At 43.5% G+C, this 25180-nt stretch overlaps 1 protein-coding gene across 1 annotated transcript in view; it reads right to left on the bottom strand.

Annotated features, from left to right (window-relative positions):
- LOC138473016 (disintegrin and metalloproteinase domain-containing protein 12-like) overlaps positions 1–25180 on the bottom strand; it is a 2040250-nt gene that overhangs the window by 692085 nt on the left and 1322985 nt on the right. The window contains exon 11 of the mRNA XM_069611491.1: positions 24922–25011. Coding sequence (XP_069467592.1) covers positions 24922–25011 — 90 coding nt within the window. The remainder of the gene's footprint in view (positions 1–24921; positions 25012–25180) is intronic.

Below are 25180 nucleotides of genomic sequence, written 5' to 3'. Positions count from 1 at the left end.
AGGTTGAGGTCGGTGGATAGACTTATGATCTTTCCGTTCCTCCCAACGATGGGCCAAATGGAATTGTTTAGCTGCATCTGAGTGGTTTTGTGCAGTCTCAATGGCCGTGGCTAGGGTAGGTCGATTTAACCGTATAATTGCTTTCTGCAAAAAAGGGAGTAAGGAATTGGTGAATTGTTCCAGGGTGATTATCTTTGTCATTTCCTCTAGGGACTTACCATTGATCCACAGAGCAACAGTGTTTTTAACACGTTCAGCCATTTCTAAGGTTGTTTCTCCCGGGTTCAATCTAATGGTCCTCAACTTCTGCCGATAAAAATTGCAGGTTTGACCCACTCTTTTTAACAGCCCCTCTTTGATAGATAGAAAGGTGGCCCCCTGTTCAGGATTAAGGAGTTGATATGTGGTTCGTAATTCGCCTTTCAGTAAAGGGGCCAAATAGCATCTTTTAAGGTTCTCTTCCTATCCTAGTTGTGCAGCTAGACATTTGAAGTTTAAGAAAACAATTCCTAAATCTTTGCCTTCAAGATAAGGTTGGAGTTCCCCCTGTGGTAGCAAAGGTCGTGCTTGCAATTCAATTAGTTAGGTTATAGTCTCCTAGAGTCTAGCTTCGGCTTGTATCTGATGGGCCGCTAACTGAGTGATGATATTGGCTAGATTGGCCATTTTATCCGGGGGTGAAAGGGTTCCTTTTGTGGATGGTTCTGAATCAGAAAAGAAATTACTCTCGACTCCATCGGACAGTTCTCCTGAACCCTCTGAGTCTGAGTCGGCTGAAGGAATGGACTTCAGTATGTTAATTTCTATCCCTGATGGTCCCACAACAGAGGGCAGTGGGATACCAAAACAAAAGGGTTCAGAAGGAGGGGCGTTCAGAGCACTGGGTCTAATAAAAGTAAAGATAGGGCGAGCTTTTAATATTATTTAATCCTATTGTTGTATATTACAGTGGGAGGGAGGAAGGGTGTCTAGTAACACTTGAATTTCAAAGAACAGATGCTGCTGACCAGTCAGGATATGAAGTTGTGAGAACAACACCTCTTTAAGTGTGGATACGCGGTCATAGTCAAGGAGGTCAAAGATGTTATTTCCCCCTTCAGGTGGAATTACAATTATTAGCATGGGTTTCAATTTCTATCAGTTGAATCATATCCCATTCTGACACCATGTGTAAGGAAGGCATGGTATGAAAGCACAACAGAACCAAGTGATCACAGTTCAAGGGAGTTTATTAAACTGTGTATGCAGGGTGGAAAAATAACTAATCTAAACCTAACTCTAAGATGGGAGCAAACTACGACCATCAAATAATGATAATAAATCCTAGTAAAGTCTAGTCAAATAAAAAGGGCCTATACTAATAATACCTATTACCAGTCCTTAACTCTAAATACATAATAGTGTGGGATAATGTTCACAAAGAAAGAAAGAAGTGTTCTCAAAAGGATAAGTCAGCATGTTATAGCCGGGGTCTCCCTTCCCCACATTTGAAGCATGGAACAAGGCAGGACTCTCAAGCACAGCACACTTCTGGGCCTTCTCCAGCCCGAGTTTACAGTTCCTTTTACAATAGCAGGACCTTCTGTGCCCAAGTTTCTTTATGCAAAGTCTCTTACTTCAGAGGGCCTGATCTATCACAAACAACAAACGAACAGTTCCTTCTATAGATCTTCAGGTTGGGCGACTCTTCTTCACCAGAGGATACCCCTCAGCGGGGCTCCAATCCCTTTCACAATGTCAGCCTCCCTCAATCAGGCTCAGACCAATGCCACACTGTGGACGTCCCTCAGTCGGGTTCACATTCGTTACCACAATGCAGTTCACTTTAGCTTTTCAATTCACAACGTGTCAAAGACTTTCGACTGTACAAGGGGTTTGACTCGACCCTTGTATGACCACTTTGACATCTCTCCCGGGCCTTCCCTAGGCCTCTTGGTTCTTGTAGTATACAGGAATCTTAATGTCTTTTTAAAAAATTGGGCAGCTTATTCTTTCCACTTTACGGTTTCTCAAAGCACTTGCAAATTAACATCTCGCTGATTTCATACAATGTTATGTTATGTATGTTAGTGTTTTTCTATAGCGCCAATAGCCTGAGGGCATCTATGCGTTGTCACATACAGAGTAGGGCAAAGAGACTTGTTTTCTTTTACAAGAGATGTATTACTTGAACAGTCTGTCTGGGTTTTAACAGTTTCCTAAATGGAAAGTGGTTTTCCTCCTTACGGAAAATTTCAGCAAGTTCTTTTCCAGGCCCGAGCTGCCAAGACTAGGAATGCATAACTGTTTCCCTGGGCTCTTTGTATGGGGTCGACTTCCAGGCAACAGGCCGTGGCGGATCGGTGGTTCCTTTTAGGGTGATAGATGTTCACCCTCTCTTTAAGATACTGCGGTGCATCTCAAAAGACACATCTGTGACAGACTGTCAGCATCTTGAACAAGATCCTCGCAGAAACAGGCAGCCAGTGCAGCTCCCTCCGGGCTGCAGAGGAAGGTTCAACGCGGCTCATCTGGTGCACAATGCGTAATGCAGCATTTTGCACTTTTTGTAATTTCTGCACATCTTCTTTATTTGCCCCACCTAGAAGGGCATTATAATAATCCAAGCATGGAAGTATCACTGCCCAAGCTAATTTAGCCCAATTGTCTTTTGAGACCATAGGGGCAACTTGTTTTAGCACTTTGAGATGATAGCATGTATTACTCTCGCCTCAACATAAGCACCAATGTTTAGGCTGGCCTCCATGTAAATGCCCACAGTTTCTACTTTAGACGTGATTGCTATCTAACTGGCAACGATCGTGAAGCTCTCGCAGGCCTGGTCCAAACTGTCACTGGCGGGATGTCACCCGTATATCATAAGCTCTGTCTTGGCTGCATTTAAGCACAGCCAATTATTCAACATCCAACCCTTTATGATCTGATAGACAAGGTCTAACTTTCGCTGATCCACTTCATGGTTCCCGCTGAGCTCTCGCGACAGCTAGAAGCCATCTGCGTAGTTGGTGAAAAAGAGCCCCAGATTTTCAAGTTCCGTACACAGTGGGATGATATATATGTTATGTAGAGGGGATAAGCATGCCCCCGGAGAGACTCCACATGTGGTGATTTCTATTTTGGATGAATTTTCACCCCAGTAGACCCTAGATCTACGATCCTCTAAAATTGATTTTAACCATTGGACCACCTCCTCTGAAAGGCCGCCCCACAGTGGCCAACCTGTCTAGCAAAGTCTTATGATCAAGTAAATGGAAAGCCGCCAATAAATCTAACAGGACCAGCAACCCGGATCTACTCTTCTCCATCATGGATAGCATGTGAGTCTGCAAATCCAATAAGGCGCTCTCAGTACCGTGAACAAATCGGAAACTGGATTGCTTTTTATGGAAAATGCCAGCTGCTGAGATGTAAGATTGAAGTTATGTAGTAGCAACTTTATCAATCAGTTTCAGAAAGAACAGTGTATTTGTGATAGGTCGACGGTTAGCAGCATCGTTATGGTCCAAGCCCGCCTTTTTTAGAAACTAGGTTACCGTCACATCTTTTATAGATTACGAGATAACACAGTTCGAGACGAAGCGTTGACAAACCTACACAGGAAAGGTGCAAAGATTTCCTTATGTTCCAAGATTATCTTAGATGGGAGGAGGTCTCCTGGGCAGCTTATGGAGTGCATATCTTTGAGCATGTTGAGAATTTCTGCAGTGGACACTGTAGAGAACCCAAACCCCAAGGGGATACCCCCTGACTCTGGAATCCCACATGAGCCTTCGTACTACCCTCCACCTTATTTTCTTGCTTGCTGCATAAATTATCAACTATTAAGGGTGGCTCTTGCCTGGCCAACTCTTCCCTAATCTTATTTTGCCCATGCTGCAGTCTATCAGAGCAAGGTTTTTGTACTTTCATGCAATCATCCTTAGTAGGTTTGATGGCAGGGTGTAGGACTCTAGGTTTTTCCCACAATCTAAGGAGTTTGTTTGATTTCCTGCCTAATTTATTTGATCATTATAAAAGCTGCATTTCGTTTCAATGATCTTGGCCTTGTACTCGTTTTCCTTAAATTTCCATGCTGCCTTATTACTCAGAGTTTTATCTTTCAACCAACCATGATCCATCTGTCTCTTACTGGCTTTTCATTTCGCTAAAGCAGGAGAGAACTATTTATGACGGTTTGGGCTGTCTCTGATGCTTCTAGTTTTCAAGGGGGCATATGGTGTTCCCCTCTTCTGGGCACAAACACCATTTTGGGTGTACTTTCACAGCTCATCACATTCTCCTTGCTTAGGAGTGGGGCCTCTGTAAGCGTCTTTGAAATGAGCGCCCACGTTGCGCCGGACCACTCTAACCCTGATACCACGTTAGTTCAGAAAAGACCTTTGTCTATTATCTACTTTTCTTCACGAAAATGTTGCCACTGCAACCATGAGCTTAACAAAGTCCGGTTTCATATCAGTTTCCTCCGACTCACTGGCTGTGTTGAACTTGTTGGCTTTTCTACCGCTGGAGTCAAGGATGGTACCACGGTGGCAAGCTCTTTTTCCTGCCCTGGCTACCAGTGCAGGAGGGCCCTGTGTACCGTTGACTTCTGTCACACCAATCGTCAGCTGTGTTTCCTGGTCTTCTAGTTCTGTCTTCGAAGGCTTTACGGGTCTGAATTGAAAAGGACAAGGACAATTCTATCCTTGTCGCCCTTTCGGTTTCCTCCACCTTTCTCCTTTGTTTGAACTGCTCTCTTGGAATCGCTGCTTCCTCATGTGCTGGCTTTGCTTAAAGTGTGCTCTCATGCTCTGGCTTTTATCCATGTCGGGAAAGGAATGGGCCGTCAGGTGTGTGTCGTTATCGCCAATTGCCTGACTTTGCCTAACCCTTGAGTTGGGACGGCTCTGGTGTTAGTCCTTTGTCTTTCGTGGTGTGAGAAAATGTTTGTGTAGGGAAGGGGAGCGGTTAGAGTTTTTACATATCATGTGGTGTAGGATGGGGAAAAGGTGTTATAAAGACGGGGGTACCTCATCTCACCTATCGGCATCCCCCTTCCACTCCCTGAGGACCCTCCATCCAGGTGATCCTCCCACACTGGTCCACCTCCCAGGAACTGGATCCAATAGCGATGGCCTAGTCCTGGCATCCTGGATGACAGATTCCCGGGGACTAGTAAGTGAGACACCTTCAGGTTTCTCACACTATACCAGTGCAGCTGCATATGACAATGTATTGCCACCTTATGCAAGTTATAGTCACACATGACAATGTTTTGTCACTGTAGACTTAATGCAGCACCACATTCACAGGTACTACTATTACATGCCGAATGGAGCATGCAATATGAAGATAACACACTGTTCTGCCTGCTATAGCCTCATAAACCAGGTATTGTCATAAAATATACTCTACATGCTTACATGTTCACTTGCTTTCATCGTATTCCAACTGCAGACATAAATGCCCCAGAAATGCTACCCAATGCCAGTTAATGCCTAATTTGCATGGTATAATCACCATTTCTGCACATGTTCAGTTGCTACCATCATATGCAAACGGCAGCTTCAAATGCTCCATAGATGCCTCATATGCATGGCACAGTCACATATGTAATGTGCATCCTCATATGTCCAGTTGCTGCAATCATATGCTAAGTGCAGTTTCAAATGCTGTAGTAATACCACAGAATACCCGTCAATACCTCATACGCATGGTATAAGTCACCATATGTAATGTGCAGACTCACATATCAGTTTCTGCGATCAAATCCCTCACAAGCTCTAGTAAATTACTCATATGCACAGATTGGTGGCCAATGTAATATGCTGCCCACATGTCCAGCGACTGAGGTCATATGCCAAGCCCAGCCTAAAATACCATAGTAATCCCAGCCAATGCCTCGTCTGGATAGTGTAAATCCCCATTTGCAATATGAAGCCCATCTCAAATAAAAATGCCCGCCCACCACTTACCTTGTGACTTATGTCTTCAGCTGTGACTCCTGGCACTACTATCGCCCCAACACTGAAGATGCCCATGGACCTATCTTCAGATCTTTCTTCTCCGAAAGCACAAGGATTAGAAGACCTGCACCTTTGATGCTTCCTCTTATCTCTTCAGACGTCTTCGTGTGATAACTATGTCAGCAAGTACAGATGTTCCAAGCCCTTAATTCTCAGTTACCACTGTCACAAAGTGCACAAGGATCACCCACAGGACTGATGTGACATATGTTTCTCAACACTGCTTTATTTATTTTTTCAAGGATCATCTAAATGCGTTTTCTCATGGTCAAACATGTGCATAACATTATATGAAATGTGCTCCAGACATTCACTAATGTTTGGCCAGTTCTCATGGTAAATTCGTAGGTACGTGTCTCTTGAGGAAATTCAATGAGTTCAAAATAACATTTCCTCAGATCTCATTTGGGCTGGGTCATGGGCCTTTCATGTATCTTAACATTTCAGAACCACATGTGAGGTATATGCTAAGTGTCCTTTCTTACCTCGCCCTGCTCCCCCTCTCCTGGGTCTCTCTTTTTCTAACAGCCCTGTGAGACCTTCTATCCCAGGCTTTTGAGTCCTTCCCTCCCAGCCTTCTGGTTCTCCTTCTCCGCAACCCCCTGGATCATTTTTGCCCCAAGTCCATGCATCTCTCCTCCAGCCTTATACCTCTTTCTTTCCCTAGTCCCCAGTGAATGGTTCCATGTGGTTTTGCTGCAAAAATATCGCCATATTTTTGCGGCGAAAATAACACATGGACACCCCTGCAACTCCCACACCTAATATTTTCGCCACCAAAAATATTGCCTATGGCCGTTCCCGACAACCATATGTTCGGCGATATTTTTGCTGGTGAAAATATTACCTGATACCCAGTGAATACCAGTATAAAAACATGTGTATGCTGGCTGTGCTCATACATGCCGATGCAGACTGCACGAATATGTGCCAGTATTGCCATATAAGACATTACTCTTATTGGCTGTGGCAGCCAGTACTAAATGACATGCAACAGTAAGAAAACATATCCAGACTGGTTGCACCAATGCAGGTCAGTATGGCTGAATAAGAAAACACATCATGTTGCTGTAACCGTAATGTTCAGTTAAAAAAAGCTGATGCCACAGTATGGTAAGTATATCCAGATTGGCTCTACCAATGTAGGACAGTCTAGCTACATAATCATACTTAAGTTTGCTTTACCTTTGACACTAAGTAAAAACATGCCATGCCACAGTCAGAATATGTGTCTGGGCTGGCTGCAACAATGTATGTCAGTCTAATCAGATTAATTACAATGATCATGTTTGATTTACCCTTGATGCCCAGTAAAATTTACAGGCCACAGTAGGAAAGTATATGCAGACTAGCTGCACCAATGTAGGAAGTCTATTCACATAATAACACTTATGTTTTCTTTAGTCTTGACGCATACTAAAACATACCCTCACCACTCTAAAGTTAGATGCCTTTTCCACCTTCAGACATGCAAGCACACACTCAGAGAACACACACTCTCATTCTTACACATACATACAACATGCACTCTCTCATTCACCCACACATTCATAAAGCATTCAGCTTCTTGCATGTACACCTTCATAAAAGTAAATACACAAATAAACACATTCACAAACTGACACATTCATATGCAAGCACTCAGAAAACCGCCATAGCATACATGCATACATGCAAACAACATTATGTACACATCAAGCTTCACTTACCTGCTCTGACCTTCAGTACACTGCTATCACACATGAATGGATGAACCCGTCATTCTTCGTTACAGCACAGAGCATGCTGACAGACGGGGGGTGACTCCATTCCTATTAGTCAGTGGGTTAACACTGTAAGCGCAATCGTTAGAGGCGGTGAGGCCGGACTGTCTATGTCCATTCAGTCACTCATTCTTGCATTCAATGTTTTTTGTGGAACCCCGAAAAAAACAAAAACGCACAGCAGGGGAAACGCCCCTCCTCAGAGGCAAATAAACCACCGGGGTGGACTGTGCTGCCTAGCACTTTGAGAGATGTACGTTTATTTTAACATTCTAAATGTACATTAGAATATTCATCTAAACCATACATCACTCAAACAAAGCAAGGGGGCGATGCCCTCCTCCCCGCTTTAACACTACTGTGCTTATAGCTCTGATGTGGGGCTTCGGGTACATTAGTCTCTCCTCATGGGCGGTCCTCGCTCTCCTTGCCGCACGTAGTAGTCAGGGAGGACACTCTCCCTAACATGCATGAAGTGTTTGGGTATAGAGAGCTTGCATTGCCAGCTCAATTCAGTTCCCGCTCTTTCGCCCTTTGTTTTTGGGTACCAGTATTAGGCAACCAGAGTGTGCAGGCCGTGCTAGCGCCACAGGAGCACCCCTCATGGATTTCCTTTAAGGTACAGGAGCTTCTAAAGTGTCAATATGACTAGACCCTGCCTGCAGTGCATGGCAAGCCCACGATGTGACCTCAAGATCCACCAGTAGGGTCACACATGGGACATGGTCACAATCCTGAGCAGCAATTAGGAAGCTGCTGGGAAGCTGGAAGAGAGTTATGGGAACTATTGAAAGTCACAGGGCTCTCATTAGAGCCATCTTTACTTCCGGTATGACACTGCCCAAATATCATTGACCAGGCAAGGGCAGGGCCAGGGATCACAAGAGCATCACCAGGAGTAGCACCTGGCACCATTAGTGTCCATGCTGAGGCTCCGACTGCCATACACTCTCCTTGATTCCCTAGGGAACCCTACAAAAACATGCTAACGTAGAGCCACGATGAGCTAGAAGAGAGATTTTGGAAAAACAAAATGAACCATTTTTTTGCCATTTTCTGAAACTGTCAGTTATTGGAGGAAAAAGAATCCAATTTTTTTTCTAAATGGAGCCGTTAAACCTCTGCAATGCACTGCCTTAAAGTACATGTAGGACACAGAACATGGTTATTTCTGCAGAATCGATCAGACATCTCTGACTCTGTCCTCCTTCATTTCGGAACAATCAGATGTTCCGCACGCTGTGAGCAATGAACAGTATCGTGATTAGACCCAGTGTGAGATCAAAGGGGAGGCCAGAGACAGATTCACAAAAGGGAATTGCAGTTCTTGCACAGTTTAGAAATACATTTTCAAAGGTGATACATCTGGAACGGTACTGTATTCTAGAAACGACTGTGTAGTACTATGAAAAATAAAGATTGACAGCCACTGCTCAGTAGGTGAACATGCTTGCATATTCAGCTAACACTAGGAGTTACTTGTTGAGGTGAATTATTATTTAACGTCTCTAAAGTTTAAAACCTTTTTTCAAAGTATTTGAAATAGGATTTTAAAAACTGCAAAAGTGCTGATTCATAGCGCACAAGTGAAGGAGAAGGAACCTATGCTTGCCTCTGGAAAAATCAATTACCAATAATCACATTTGGTTACTTTAAATAAGCCTGTGTTCACATTGATAGACTGTGCATGTCGATTGAGCAAATGTGTACGTAATACCACGTGAAAATGTGAGGAGGCTCGTGTGGATTGGCAAACATGTTATGCTTGGGCTTCAGCGGCCAGTGCATAAGGTCCTATGTGGTAGTAAAGTTATTTATTAAGTACAACTTTTCACCTGAGGAACCAGTTTCAAGCACTGACAGACCAAACATACATACAATTACAATACATAAACATAGACTAAGGGCAACAATTAATTATACAGAAAAGTGAATAATTGTATATGTGAAAATATTACCCAGAAAATGTCGACAATGATGCAAGTTTTATTTTCTTGCTCCCAAAGAGCATTCCCCACATAGTCAAGGACTAGTGTTATTTACTATTCTGTCAATGCGTTATTTCTCCTTTCCTGCACCTACAAAATCATACTACATGATTTAATGCGTGTGATTTGTCCTCTTTGCATCGAAAAATCAGTCAATGTATGTGTTTGTGTCCCTCTCAACCAGCAGGCAGAGTCAATCCTCATACCATGCGGACGAGCTATCAGGAACTTACATGTTCCTCAAATAGGACTCTGAGAAACGTCAGGGTGTCTCGCCCGCTAGTCCCCGGGGATCTGTCATCCTGGTGGCCCGGAAATGGCCATCGATATTGGATCCAGTTCCTGGGGGTGGACAAATGCGGGAGGATCACCTGGATGGGGTGTCGTCAAGGAATGGAGGTGGGACACTGAAGGGTGAGATGCTGTATCCCCTTCCTTATGGCACCTTTTCCCCATCCTACTAGGTAGCATATCTAAAAAGTCAACCCCCACCCCTTTCCGACACAAACACTTTCTCACAGATAGTTCATCGTGAGCGACAATGATCTAACATCAGAGCCGTATAGCTGACATGTCCCAACACAAGGGCCAGGCAGAGTCAGGCAATTACTGATAACTACACACACTTGACTTCCATCACACTTTCCCCACACGGATAAAAGGCTGAGCATGAACACACACTCTGAGCAAGTCCAAACGCATGAGGAAGCAGCTATTCTGGGCAGTTTAAACCAAGGAGAAAGGCGGCGAGACCAGAGAAGACAACAAGGAGGGAATTACCCTTGCCCTTTTCAAGAAAGCATCACGACTTTCTAGAAGCCTCAAGGAAAAGAAACATAAGACAAGACATTACAGCTGATGAGTGGTGTAACATGTGTCAAAGGTAAACCGGGCCCTCCCGCATTGATAGCCAAGGCGGGGAGAAGTGATTGCCACCGTGGCACTATCCTTGACTCAGACAGCAAAGCAACGCCAACGAGTTCAGCACTGCCAGTGAGTCGGGAGAGATAATAGACCGGACTGCGGGACGCTCAAGGTTGCAAATAACTTGTGTGCGATTGACCTGTGAAACTAAAATAGGTACCAGATACAGAGTGGTGCTGTGCCATGTGTGTGCTCACTTGATGCTCTTTATTTGGTAACCCTTGCCTGAGAGATTATTGAATGGTGAAATCGAAGTGGTACTGCAACGGGTTAAGTGCAAGCCTGTGCACATTCGAAGGTCTTCGATTGCCTTTGAACTGAAATTGGTCTGAGCCCAGCTGAGGGGGAATTATTGTCAAAAGGCGATCTAAAGCCAGGAAGAGGGGATCCATGGTGAACAGTAAACTCACCTACGAAGATATTGTTTTGACAAATGTGAACCCGACTGAGGGATGACTGTGAATTAAAATTGTCCTGCGCCAGGCTGAGGGGGACTGATTGTAAAAGTAGGATCTCAGCCCGGCTGAGGGGGATCCAGGGGCAATAGTGAATCATCTGGTTTGACTATTTGGAGAGGGACTTTTCAAATTTTCGTTGTTTATGGTGGATCAGGCCCTCTGAAGCAAAAGACTTTGCACAAAAGCAACTTGGACAGAGAAAACCCTGATGTTGGTAAAAGGAACTGTGACCTCGTGCCGAAGAAGCTCAAGAGAGTGCTGTGCTCGAGTGACACGCCGTGTCCCATGCTAAAAATGAGTGTAAGGGAGGCCCACAGCCTAAGCACCCTGACTCATGATTTTCTGAACACCTGTTTCTTTTTGTGAACATTATCACAAACTATTTTGTAGCATATTGGTAAGGATTGGCAATAGTTTTTTGTTGTTTAGTATAGGCCCTTTTTATTTTGACTAGATTCCACTAGGACTGTATTATTATTATTATTATTATTATTATTATTATTATTATTATTATTATTATTATTATTATATTAGATTTAGGTTTAGATAGGTGTTTTTCGCACACCTGATAAAAATTCAATAAACACTTTATACTGTGATCACTTGTGTCTGCTTTACTTTGATACCATGCCTTCCATACAGGACCTAACTTTCACAAGAGCATCTGTGAGAATTTACCCATTTGATCTTCTATGTCAAGCATTCAAAAAGTATCTATGATCTATTTTCATATCAATCTGTTGAATGCACAGTATGGAAACACATTTTTAATTGAACAGCTTGAATGGACACCTATCTATCTATCTATCTATCTATCTATCTATCTATCTATCTATCTATCTATCTATCTATCTATCTATCTATCTATCTATCTATATGTATTGTTTCTGTATAGCGCCATTCGCCCATAGGCCTCAAGGCGCTCTCATAGACAGAGACAAACACATAAAATATAGAGCGGTGGGAGTGTAGTACTCTAAGATAGAGTTAGAGCAACAATGCTAAGCTGTCGCTCCATCGAACAACAGTGTCTTCATTTGTTTTTTTAAAGATAGTAGTTGATGCACATTTCTTAAGATCAAGGGGGAGGGAGTTCCAAATAGTGGGAGCCCAGAAATTGAAATTGGGTGCATTCATTTTTTAAGGGTTAGTCGTGGCTGATGCAGCATTTGATTTCTATTGGCACAAAGGGTTCTTCTTACATTGGCTTTTTTTATCTTACAGATAAGGTAATTAGGTGTGTTTCCTAACAAACATTTAAACACCAATACTGCGCCTTTAAATTTGATTCGCTGTTCAACTGGAAGCCAATGCAGTTTTCTCCTGGCAGACGAAATCTTAGAACACCGACTCAAACCAAAAACAGCCCTAACAGCTCCATTTTGTATTGTTTGCAGTTTCTTAACGTTTGTTTTGGAAGTGCCCATCAGGAGACTATTGCAATAGTCTAATTGTGCATTCAGAATTGCACCTGTAATCGTGACTCTATTCTTTTCTGTCAGGTATGGGCGAATTTGCCAGTGGAGATTCGCATAAAAAGCACTAGTGGATTTCAGCTACAAAATGTGCTTTTCAAAAGATAGCTGGGAGTGAAAGAACACTCCAAGGGTTTTCATATGTTCTGACACTGGAATATTATTATCATTTATCTTAAAGCTTGTATACTGAGTATCCCGCTTTTTTTACTTTTTGTGGCGTGACTATTAGTAGCTCTGTTTTCTCCTCATTTAAAGCTAGGGAATTTGCTGCCATTCATTTTCGAATTGCGACAAATACATATTTTACTCTTTGAACGTCGTCCTCATACTTTCCTGACAGCTCAAAACTGCCTGGGTTTCATCGGCATAGTTGGTGAACCGGACACCAAGTGTTATGAGCATGTCGCATACGAGTTTTGAGAAGTTATTAAAAAGTAAAGGAGATAAACAGGAGTCCTGTGGTACGCCACATGTTAGCAATGTTGTTCTCGACGAGAAGTTTCCTTTGACTACTGCAGCCATTCTGGGTCCGAAGAATGATTTAAAAGCATCTAGCTGCATGGGGTGTACATTTACGAGCAGCAATTAATCTCTCAACCAAATGATCATGATCTATGAAATCAAATGCTGAAGATAAGTCCAATAATAGGAGTAACGCCACATTTCCGTCTTCGATGATAGTGGCAATATTGGATTGAAGGACCAGAAGGGCCATCGCCGCACCATGCTTTGCTGGAAAACCAGATTGTTTAGGGGCAAGTATATCATTGTTCTCTACAAATTTTTGATGTTGCAAATAGGCAATCTTATCAATTATTTTCAGAAAGAATGGCACATTTGTAATTGGTCTAATGTTTACAGGAACAGAAGGGTCCAAATTTAATTTTTTAATGTATATTATTTTTTAATGTAACAGTCCTAGTTCCGCAGATATGTGATGACTAACCATAGGAAGCCAACTTTGTAAAACACTTGTAATACTGAACCAAACACTATATTTGACAGCATCACCTCTGTAATTAGCACCCAATGAAGCTCTATGTAGGTGTGAAACATTTAGGCCGAGAGGTTATTACCAATTATGATCTGCACAGTAATTGCAATAAATTCATGAGCCAAGATTAATTTCTAAAAGTAAGTCAAAACGTTTCAGTTAATTTCTCGTATGAGTTAAATTAAATTAATTAGTTAAAATTCCATTTTCAACTGGAACTCATCACTTTAGAAGCCAGGCACTTGACTAATTAATAATAGTGAAGGTACTTAAAGGAGAGTTCCGGGACTTTTTTTTTATTGTCCCTACGGTTCGGCCATGTGTTTTTAAGCATAACTCGGTAGATCGTAGAAAACTTTCCTATGGACCTTACCCGACTTTTCGTCCATTAACGCACTCGAAATCAGCCGCCATTTTCTGATAATCCTATCACTTGCCGCATCGCCCTGGCTCACCTGCTTTTGCGGCACTAAATCAAATCCCCCGCCCCTGAAACAGACTTTATCAAAACATTCATATTCCCCGCCTCTATCCGTGACGTGACTGTGCTGCGTAGGCAAACGCGCCCAGGCGTCTTCTACGCGACTCCACACAGAACCCGGAAATCAACACAGATCAGCTCACACAACACAGCGCGCCACAATTCGCAATATGAAACTGTACTTTTAAATCAAACCGCAAGATTATAAATTTGGTAAAGTACATTTATTTGACATCAAATGTTTAGAGAATATTCTGCGATTTTCATTTTTATTTGCTCTCGATCCAAAATAGTTCGTCTTGAGGCAAGCGATGTTCGTGTGCAGTAAACAGGGTGTTGGTTTACGATAAAATAAGCTCTTCGGTCGCACTGATAATCGCATGGCTGTTCCAACAACGAGGCACTAGGCCACCACAACGGTCTGTATGTTGCATCTAGCCGTTAGTACCGCGTAAGGGCATACTTGTACTTGGCGATCGTCCCATAAAATGGTCAGGGTGGTAACGTTGTTCACGCGGAGAAGCAACTGGCGGCTGTAGAAGCCGTCCGCCGGTGTCTGGTACTCGTGACACAGACAGTAGTGAATGATGTACCTAAAAACATAAAAAATGAAATTAGTCTCACCATCAGATCTTTATTAAAATTATTCATTTTATATATTCGGTCGGGAAATTATTTCATAACTAGGACAGTGCAACTGGGTTTTAAACGTCAAGGGGGGGCTGTAGGATACTGAGACAGTCCCTCAGTGCAGGGGTTGACAGGGAGTGCAGGTGGAGAGTGGAAGGGCCCAGGACCGAGATCGCAGACAGTGGACCAGTTGTAGCAGGGGAGAGGGAGAGAGAAAGCAGAAGCAAAGGTTTTGAGGTGCTTCCGTAAAAGTAGACGGTTCTCCCCAAGATAGTGCGCAGTACAAAACAATATGCCACATAGAACGAACAAGTACAACTTAACCCGTCTTTAAAGCTACTGTATAGTAATTAAATTGCGGTATAAACTCATCTAAAGAGTTACTTACATTATATTTGCATTTTCCATTGTGTCTGTGCGTAGGGCAGCCCCGAAATACCACTCCTCCTATGCCGACGTTATTTCTTCTAATGAACGAACATTAAATGGCTTTCGTTTCTGAAATTCTATTCATTATCGTTTCTTACGTGGTCCCGGCCTGTCAAGGTCAAAATACAATAGAACCTTATACTGAGTCGTGGGCCATTCTGGCACCCGAGAAAAAATCAAAGCAGCTGACCTTCACTTTGAACGAGCACACATTCCTAGTTAGATACATTCAGTGTAAGGCATTCTCACAGGACTTGAAATTTACACTCCATCTTTGCATTTTGTCTGCGTGCTTTGCAGCCCCACAGAACCATAAATACGGAGACATTCTATATTTTTTGAAAAATGATTTATATTACTGTTTGGTTTAATTTAATGCGCAAATGAACAAGGTTGGATAGATACACATATTCAATGGGCCTGCGACATGAGGAGACTCGAGAGAACAGACAATCAAATTACAATCATTTAAACCGTGATGTGTATTTCTCAATGAGTTCTTCTTTAGGTGGACATGGAACAGAGGCAATGTTGGGTGGCAATGCAGTTGTCCCCTGCACAGGTTCGTTCACAACTCCATTTATGTGCCTATCTAGGACGTCAACAATAAGTTTCTCAATAAACTCATATTGCATATCCTCAAACACTGGTTTGATCACCCATTGTTTACTTCTTTTAGTGAAGGCCTTATTGTAGCGAAGCGTCCCTAAAGTTCCGGTCGTCCTACTTTGTTGACGGCCAACATTATGGTTATGTGCCAAGACCGCTAAAAGAGTCCGATTTATCATGCCCTCCATGCCAAAATGCAATCGTTTTGGCCTGTACTTGAGGCACATATTGTGGAACACCTCCAAATCTCCTGTGTGGCAGAATTCCGTGAGTCCCCTCAAAGCTTTTGTTATAGTTTTATCAAATACAATCTTTTCAATGGCTTTGTGAGTGGGTGATGAAGGAATCAACCACTTCTTCTTCCGTGCCTCCTCTGTGGACAAATGGCCATGTTCACAATTGTGAAAATGTTGGTTCGTGTTCCATCGGTGAACGTTCGTACAGTGTGGCATTACTGACCGCCATTTTTCCAGTAGAATTTCCAACGACCCTCCACATGTTTTTGAGCTCCACCAAAGATGGTTGCTGATTGACTTGGACCACTGTGAAATACCTTGCAATTCTTTTTTTTTACCTGCAGCCGACAATTTTTTATTGATTGATTTTGCAAGATGCCAAACGTCAAATTGGTGATTTATATTTTTGTACTGTTCTCTCATTGTCTTGGCAATTGAAACGTGTCTGTCCGTGGCTATCAGGTCGATCACCATTCCCCGCGATTGTAGTTCTTGCAATGATGCTACAAAGCCAACTTTCTCCATGGCCACTGAGGATGTACTTTGTGACACCTGCACGACCACCGAACTCACAATTTTCTTACTTTCCATGTCCTGAAAGTGGTAGGTGCAGTACTTGGCTGAAAATCCTGGGCTGTCGCACTGTCCATCACCGGCTAGCCTGAACCGTTTGCCCGCGAATGTACTATCAATAGACATTTTTTCCATTCTCCAAGCTTCGCTAATGGCTGGAAATAGATAATCGGTTTGGTATTTGTAGAACTGAGTTTTCGCAATGAAATGGATTCCCACAAACTGAAAGAAAGACTCTAATTTTTTAAAACTTGAACCACTAAAAAGTGCAGCCGCTGCACAAAGTAGATTGCCTGCTGGCAGTTGTCCCAGCATAGGTTGTGCAGACCATGTGAAAGGATGATATTTTGTACAGGTGGCATGTATTTTAAGGTTAGTGCCTCGAATTGCACGAGTCACATTAATCAATGGCTCCCCACATACTTCCCCACCAACCGAATGCCCACATTTCATCCGAATAATAAGATCAATCAAACAACTATCGAATACAATGAATTTGGCCTCTTTCCTTATACTGTCACTCTGCATCCCAGCTGGTTCGGCCTGTAACGTTGAGGACATGTCACTCACATGAAAGGTAGAATCTCTGATATCGTCTTCCGCTATGTTCAGTGATATTGATGGTGTTTCATTGTCGTCCACTTCATTCTCTTCCATTGCAACATCTGTTCCTTCTCCGGCGATGGGTGAATAAAACAATTTCTTCAACTTTCTCGCGGTCTTAGTTTTTGCGGGTGTGGATTCTGTGAATTGATCTCCGACTGCATCCGAACTACCAGGAGGACATTCACTATCAATGGCTGGTGGTGGTATAGCTCCGTTGTCAATCACTTCATATTCTTCCCATTGGCACGATGCATCTCCAGTCTCAAGTCCCTGCCAAAAGGTTTGACAAGCAACATCTCTCGTTCGCTTCACTGTCTGTGTAGATCTAGTTCGTACACCCACTCGCAACTAGAGGACAGATTGGAAAAGGGATGTTCAGTTTAAACACACGTTACAGTATTGAACTATTAACAGTGAAAAACAACATAATATAGTGACCAGGACACTAACCTTCTTTTGCTTTCTTTTCTTTGAAACTTTCTTGCCTCGAACTTCAACATCAGGACGCTGTTGCTCCGACTCGTGTGTGCATGTCTCCACTTCCTCTTGCGCTGCAACGACTATGTTTTCCTGATAAGCACATCCATCACGCACTGACGCTCCATGGACTCCCTGAAACATAGAACTTTCATTAGTATGTATAATAATATCGAAAACACAAAATGTACTTGGGGACCAATACCCACGTACATCTCAATAGCAAAACACGAATGAGCGCTTTGTGTAGAACATTCAAACGACAATTATTCACGCATTGTTGATCTAGTTAGATGGAACTGTCAAGATCCATACCTCGGGCTCCTCATAGACTTCCATTGATGATATTATTGAAGATGATGCTTCAGTGACTCCCTGAAACACAGTAATTGCATTAGTATGGTTTTCTATTTTGATAAAAAGAACAGAAAGTTTGTGCAGGCGTGAACGGCTCATCTAAATAGACCTGCACAAATGATCAGTTGTCTAAAATAAATAATGGATATCTAAATATGATTCGATTTGCTCGATCGTTGGAAGTGTCACCACCCAGAAATCTGCATCAACTACTAGGGGTGATGTTCTTGTAGAAGAAGCTCCGTCATCTCCCTGAAACATAGTACTTGCGTTAATAAAGAAGGAAGTATAGCGGATGTAATCACGTCATATGATTTCGCTTCATCGAACTGTCAGTATCCATACCTCGAAATGCATAAGAACATCAAGGGACGATGTAACTGCGGTGCACACTTCTGCAAGCTGTTGCGCCGACCCGTAACTGCACGCTCCCCCTTCTTCTTGGACTAATGCTCCATCGACTCCCTGAAACATAGGACTTTCATTAGTAATGAACACAACATTGAAAAAAGAAGACACATAGGAGGGCGACGACAGAAGGACATATCAATGGCTAAAAACGAAAGAAACATTGTGTGTAACAATCACGCTACAAGAATGCAAGATCTGATGATCTCCATCGATGGAACTGTCCTGAAACGTACCTCGAGCATCTGAGTGACATCAACGGTAGTCGTCAATACGTTGGACTCCTCAGCATCTCCCTGAAAGACAGTACTTGAATTATTTTGGATAACAATAATTATAACTGAAAACAAAGACTAGAGGACGAGTACAAGGGTGTACCATTAGGTAAAATAATTACACGATAAATTAAAACTATTGATTTACATGCCTAAAACAAGTCAGTGGCAGAATAGCCAAGTAAGATTACCCGATAGGCGCTTGAAGTGGCTGATGACTGCAATAACGACACGGATGGAGAATCTTCCGCCTTCATATTGAGTGGATACATAAATGGGGAAATTATTGTTAGCTAATGCTACACACTACCGCAAGGCCGAGAGATAAATACGTAAACTTGACTCACCAGTGGAGGGATGTGGACGAATAGAGTGGGAATAGCGGTTGAGAGCAATTTTCGCCTCGCTCGCGGTGTGTTCTTCTTTATTAGCAATGATGTGGAGTACATGTCTGAGCTAAAGTGCCTGCTGCAGATGCGGTATCGATCACCCTTCTTGTCCGCAAAGACTTCTAGGACTCTACTTTCAAGCTCAGACGGTGGATATCCGCAATATCGGACCCATTCTCTTATCTGATCTATTGTCTTAGGGAAAACATGCATTATAGTACCTTCAGATTTATTATGGGTCTTCGAAGGGCAACCGCCAATGGAACAGGCAGGCATTGTGGAAAGTTCTGAAAAGTAAAGATCATGTTAAAAAATTAAATGACACATAAAAGGTCCAATGCAAGGTTCGTTTTGGTTCTTGTAACTATACACGTTATTCACATGCAGATAAGTATTTGAATAACTTTAAAAAAATAGAAAAATAATTTGACTAAACTCAGAACATGTGACTAGTTCCTTGCATGTACTGTCTTGAACGAAAAGAAAACATGGATGCAATTTGATGACTACTAGCAAATCGATATAAATTAAAAAATTGGACGCAAAATGATTAGGGTACATGGCCTTACCTTGACGAACAAACAGTTAGATGCAGGGATCAGAGTAGTTTCTTGTCGTAGAATAGGGAGCAGTTCACAGGTTGCAAACTGACGAGTTTGCTCGAAGTGGTCACGGAAGTTCACAGAGACGAAGAGCAGATAACCAGCACCTTCACGGGTTGACTAGCAAAGCGCAAAGAAGTTCTCATTCGAAATATGAAGTGGGTTATAAAGAATTCGAAACAGGGGTGTGTTTGTGAATGAATGACGTGTATATGTCGTGGCATTATGCGGTTTGCAGGGGGCCGTCCAGCGTGAGGGGGGATGCTTGGCAGGAGACACGGGGTCTGGAGGTAGACATGGGAACAACAACCCATGCTCTATAGACCACTTTGAAGTGTACATGGTCTTTGGCACCTCTTGGCCTTTATCGCTCCCTGACAGCTCCACTTGCCAGCACAAGTACCCCGGTGCGAACTGCCTTTGATAGGGCGGGGGGTGGATTGGGGCGGTGGTCGTGCAGACAAGACACAGGAAGACTCGTGAATGGAGACACACTTATGTGGATTGCAGGGGGCCGTCCAGCGTGAGGGGGGATGCTTGGCAGGAGACACGGGGTCTGGAGGTAGACATGGGAACAACAACCCATGCTCTATAGACCACTTTGAAGTGTACATGGTCTTTGGCACCTCTTGGCCTTTATCGCTCCCTGACAGCTCCACTTGCCAGCACAAGTACCCCGGTGCGAACTGCCTTTGATAGGGCGGGGGGTGGATTGGGGCGGTGGTCGTGCAGACAAGACTCGTTTGCCGCAGGGCCTCACCAAGGAGAGGCCATCTAACTGCATGTAAGAGGCAGGCTGAAGGATCTAGTACATGGAAGGCAGGGGGGTGAGTTTATAAATACCTCAGCCTCCCAGGAGAATATATGGGTGCAGTTCACCCTGGAGACCCTGGATGCCTAGGCAGTTAGTCAGCTGCAGGCTGGCCTGTGGTGGCAAGGCGGCACGGGCCAGAGGGGGTCATCTCTGTACCCGGTGCCCAAAAGGATGATTTATTATGATCAACCATATTGATTATTTACCTATAACCATGTTTTGTATCAATAAAATCCAACGGCCTTCCTTTTATTGCCAACGCTTGAACAAAGTGGTGTGGTAAGTATTTTTGGGGGAGGAGGCAAGGCCGGGAGGCTTGATGCCAACCCGCAAAATAACATATGTATGTCTGCTGCATATGGGTTCAACGGTTATGTGGATTGAAGGTGGGCGGCCAGCGTGAGGGAGGATGCTGGCCGGAGACATGTGGTGTGACAAGACAAGGCACAGGAAGACTATTCAATGGAGACACACTAGATTCATTTAAAAAATCAAAACAACCATTGTTAAAATATATGTTGGGTTTTATTTTAGATCTTAATTTCAATTGAACATAAATAATAAACATTACACATTGTAAAGTTGCGGTTGCAGCACATCCATGGAAAATCCGCGGTATTGTCCACTGTCGCTGGGGAAATGTTGTCTAATGGCAAGTACCGCACAGGCAGGTATTACTCTCCGAACGCGGTGTCCGAGCCTCCCGTGAAGCCACCAAGTGAAGCAACGATAGGCCACCAGCCTGTACCACCTGTGAAAATGAAAGATGCAAACTGTATTAAAATGACAAAACTTTCTTATCACTGTCGATTCAGGTAAAAAATGTCATTCTGCTTTGAAAAAAATTCTATCTAGAAAATGCACAACATGGAACCAATTTACATGCATTCGAATGATGAGACGACCATGAAATAGTAGTGGCATCACTGACATCACAACCAGAGTATACTTACTCGTTACTCGGATTACGCGGACGAACAGTGCCGCAAAGTTCGTGCATAAGCACCATCATCATCCTCAACACTGTCCGTGAGAGGCAGGCTTCCCTGAACTCTGGCAGCTCGGTGATGCATTGCGGACTTGGCTCGCCTTCCGAAATGTAGGCCAAGCACCCGGAATTTTCACGGCAGCAGCAGTTCTCCTCCTCAGTTGGCATTAGCTCGCACCGATTGCACGTGCACCAGGTGGAGACGCCGTCCATGCGACATGGTCCAGGCTCTTCATCCGTTGACTGGTCCTCCCAACTGCCGTCCGAATCCCCATCGTTTTCGCGTGCTTGCCTTTCCAGTAGTTCTTCCTCGGTGTACTCGGGCTCGTACATATACGGCATTATTGTAGCCATTGTGTGGTAAAGAAAGTAAAATAATTTATAGCGGTGGTACTGGTATCTGTTCACACGGGCTACAATCAACGAAGGTAGCTGACCAGAGCACAGAAACGAGTCACAGAATACTCAAAGTAACACACAGAGAGTAATGGAATCGAAAATCTGCTGCTGTGTGTTGTGAAACGGTGTGTTTATACTTATAGAGGAAAGAGGCGTCCTGCCATTTCCATGGCGACACTTCATTAGCTGAGGCGCAGCGATTGTTGACACGAAACGTGCTTTGGCGTTGGGAAATGGGCGGTACGCGTCTGCTGATGTCAGGCTCAGGGGCGGGGGATTTGATTTAGTGCCGCAAAAGCAGGTGAGCCAGGGCGATGGGGGGAAATGATAGGATTATCAGAAAATGGCGGCTGATTTCGAGTGCGTTAATGGACGAAAAGTCGGGTAAGGTCCATAGGAAAGTTTTCTACGATCTACCGAGTTATGCTTGAAAACACATGGCAGAACCGTAGGGACAATAAAAAAAAAGTCCCGGAACTATCCTTTAATATAACAGAAACCATATTCAAACCAATGTGACTTATCAATGCTAGAAATCTGAGACAGCAGGTTACGTCTATTGTGGTTTCCATTAATTAAAAATGCGATATGAGATTATAGATTTTTTAACAGACACTGTGGAACTTGCATTCAACGTTTCCTTTATTTTAACAATACAACCCTATACGTGCATTCAAATGTTGTGATATGTTCTTCCTGTAAACCTTATATGATACATTTCTATAAAATAATGCTTTCAATAAGATAGCGCAGAATGGACAGTTTAGCCCCTGTTCATCTTAAAATAACAGCCAGCCTTTTTGCCCAACCTGCCCATCCCCATTGTTATTGCAAATGTACATTTGGCTATGTCTCTCCAGGTCGACTACCTTTCCCAAGCACTTTTCAAGAAGAAAACAGTCTAGGTATACCCATAGCTTGTCCCCCAAATTAATGCTGATCCATGACATCAATTTACAGATAACTATGCTCTTAAATGTCCCTCTCTACTTCATTCCCAGGTGTAGCTGATGGGAGCCTTAACAATGATAAATATGGTAACTGCCTCAGCCGAAGAGGATTCCTGCTTCATACACTAATGTAACCATTACCTTACAGGCCCTAGCAGGACTCAGGAGCCTCCAAGGAAGGCCGGACGGGCTTCGGCTCCCAAGGAAGCCGTGGTCAAAATCCCCACTTCAGTTAAATGCACCCATATTTCCTTCCAGCTTTCCCACACATAGACCCTGACCTTTCGGGGGCGTAGAGGAGTAAGAAGAGAGGCTTTGCACACTGTTTTTTTTGGGCAGGGTTTTCTACATTCCTGGGCTCACTGTGACACTGTGAAAGGCTAAAAGTCTGGCCATAAGCACTTTGCGCACAATGCTAGGGTTTTGGTAACCATGACATAAATGAGGAAAGCAAAAGATGTGAGGTTTTTTAACTCGCGTTTCAGGGCGCTTTTGCAAACTTGGCAAATTCGGATTTCTGACATACAACCCCACACAAATGTTGTTGGAGGCCTAGGTAAGTATGTGTAAGCGCTTTGCCGCTTGTGTTTTCTGGGGCACGTCTTCAACATGCCCAGGCAGACCATGCAGGGAGTAATTTCCAAATAGACCCTCATTGTGCAGAGAACACCTCCTCTCCAGCTATCTCTCCTCTTGGTGATGCGCTCCATAGATCACAGTTGAGTCCCAAGATAAATTGGGTCCAATTGTACACATAGCTTCTCTACATGTTCCTTCTCATGCCTTCCTGTCCATCTTATCTATCCCTCACCCTCATCCCAACTATCTACCTGACTTTGCTTAACCCTACCACTACTAAATGTTCTATCAGTTTCCTCCTTTGCCTCTCTGACAGGCAAAGCGCTTGGAGGCCATAAGCCTTGGCAGTTGATGCTATACAAATTTAAGGTTACATAATCTGTTCAGATCTTCCAAAAACATTCACAGACTGGTTAAAAAGGGCCCCTCAACCTGCAAAAAGGGGTTTGCCATTTCATGCCACCAGGGACCTCTCAACAACGAACACACCCAACCATTAATCAATACATTTTTAAATGGTAAATCATTTGGAGCCCGTCAGAAAGCTCTTAAGAAGTTAACATTTCAGACAGGCTGACATCTGTGGCTTTTGCCAGCAACTTTGGAAAACGGCTGAAGTATGCCAGATGGGCGATCTTCCCTGAAATGCATCTGGCGCCAGTTGTTTTTCACAAGTTGTCCTACTTGACCAGTGAGCAGTGGTGGACTAGGAACCAAAAGAGGCCCTGGAAATAATGTTCAAAGTGGCCCCATATTACACTTTTTCGGCAAGCCCAACCATTTTCCTGTGAGAACATTTGGAAATGAATTAGTTTACCACACAAAGTAGATTCAAGATGCAGAGGCCTTCTGGGAAATCTCCCGATTTCTCTATAGGCCAGTCCACCCCTGCCTGCGAGCACTGTGGCGTGATTGCAATGCAACATTGTAGTGCTATTTAAAACCCCTAAGCTTTTTGAATTTGGGTAAGTGTAATCTTTGTTCTGGTGGCTCTGCAAATGTTTCCCTTTGTTGAGAAAAATTTCGCTTTAGAACTATATTGATATTACAACAATTTCTGCTGGGTTTGAAAGGCACGTGAGGAAAAGCGTGCTGCATTGTCAGTCCATTCAGGTAACTCTGAACTTCAGCCACTAGAGGCAGGCCCAGCCCATACATGTAGCGCAAAGGGTGAACAATGACAAGGATCCCGCCTGTTTGGGCTTCTTAGTAGCTTCTTAGTAGCAAGCAGCAGTATCAATGGTAACCTCGTATCTCATGGGCTCTATGAATGCAGCGAACATTTACCTCTGTTTGTCTCTAGCACCTGAGCTTAGTTATTTTGACCTAAGGCCCTTTTTCTGCTAGCACGAGGTCAAAGGCACCGTGTGTTTCCCTGAAACAACGTGCTAACGACGTTTATTTTGCTGCACGTTTGCAAGGTAGTTTTTGAGGCAGTTTACTTTCCACATTTATATTCGTATATGTCATGAAGAGTTGATGAAGTATTTTTTTTTTAAAAAAATGTACCTTGCATTCCTCACAGCAGAGTCCATGGGCACACACGGCGTCTGGCGTCAGGGCGCAGGTGCTGGCGTTACAGCAGGGATTTGTGCATTCCTTGAAAAACACAAGAAAGAGACATTCAACATCGCTCCTTGACTCCTTTCACCCAGACACAGTTGGCTGCCAGAGAGATGCTTTGGGAAATGAAAAACAACGCCCGGACACATTTGCGCTGGGTTGTACACAGTGTCAATCAAGTTCGCTCAGAAGTGTGAACATTGTA

Source organism: Ambystoma mexicanum, chromosome 8 (genome assembly GCF_040938575.1).
Source record: "Ambystoma mexicanum isolate Mex_15411 chromosome 8, UKY_AmexF1_1, whole genome shotgun sequence".
Taxonomy (NCBI): Eukaryota; Metazoa; Chordata; class Amphibia; order Caudata; family Ambystomatidae; genus Ambystoma; species Ambystoma mexicanum.
This window is presented reverse-complemented; position numbering and strand designations above follow the sequence as displayed.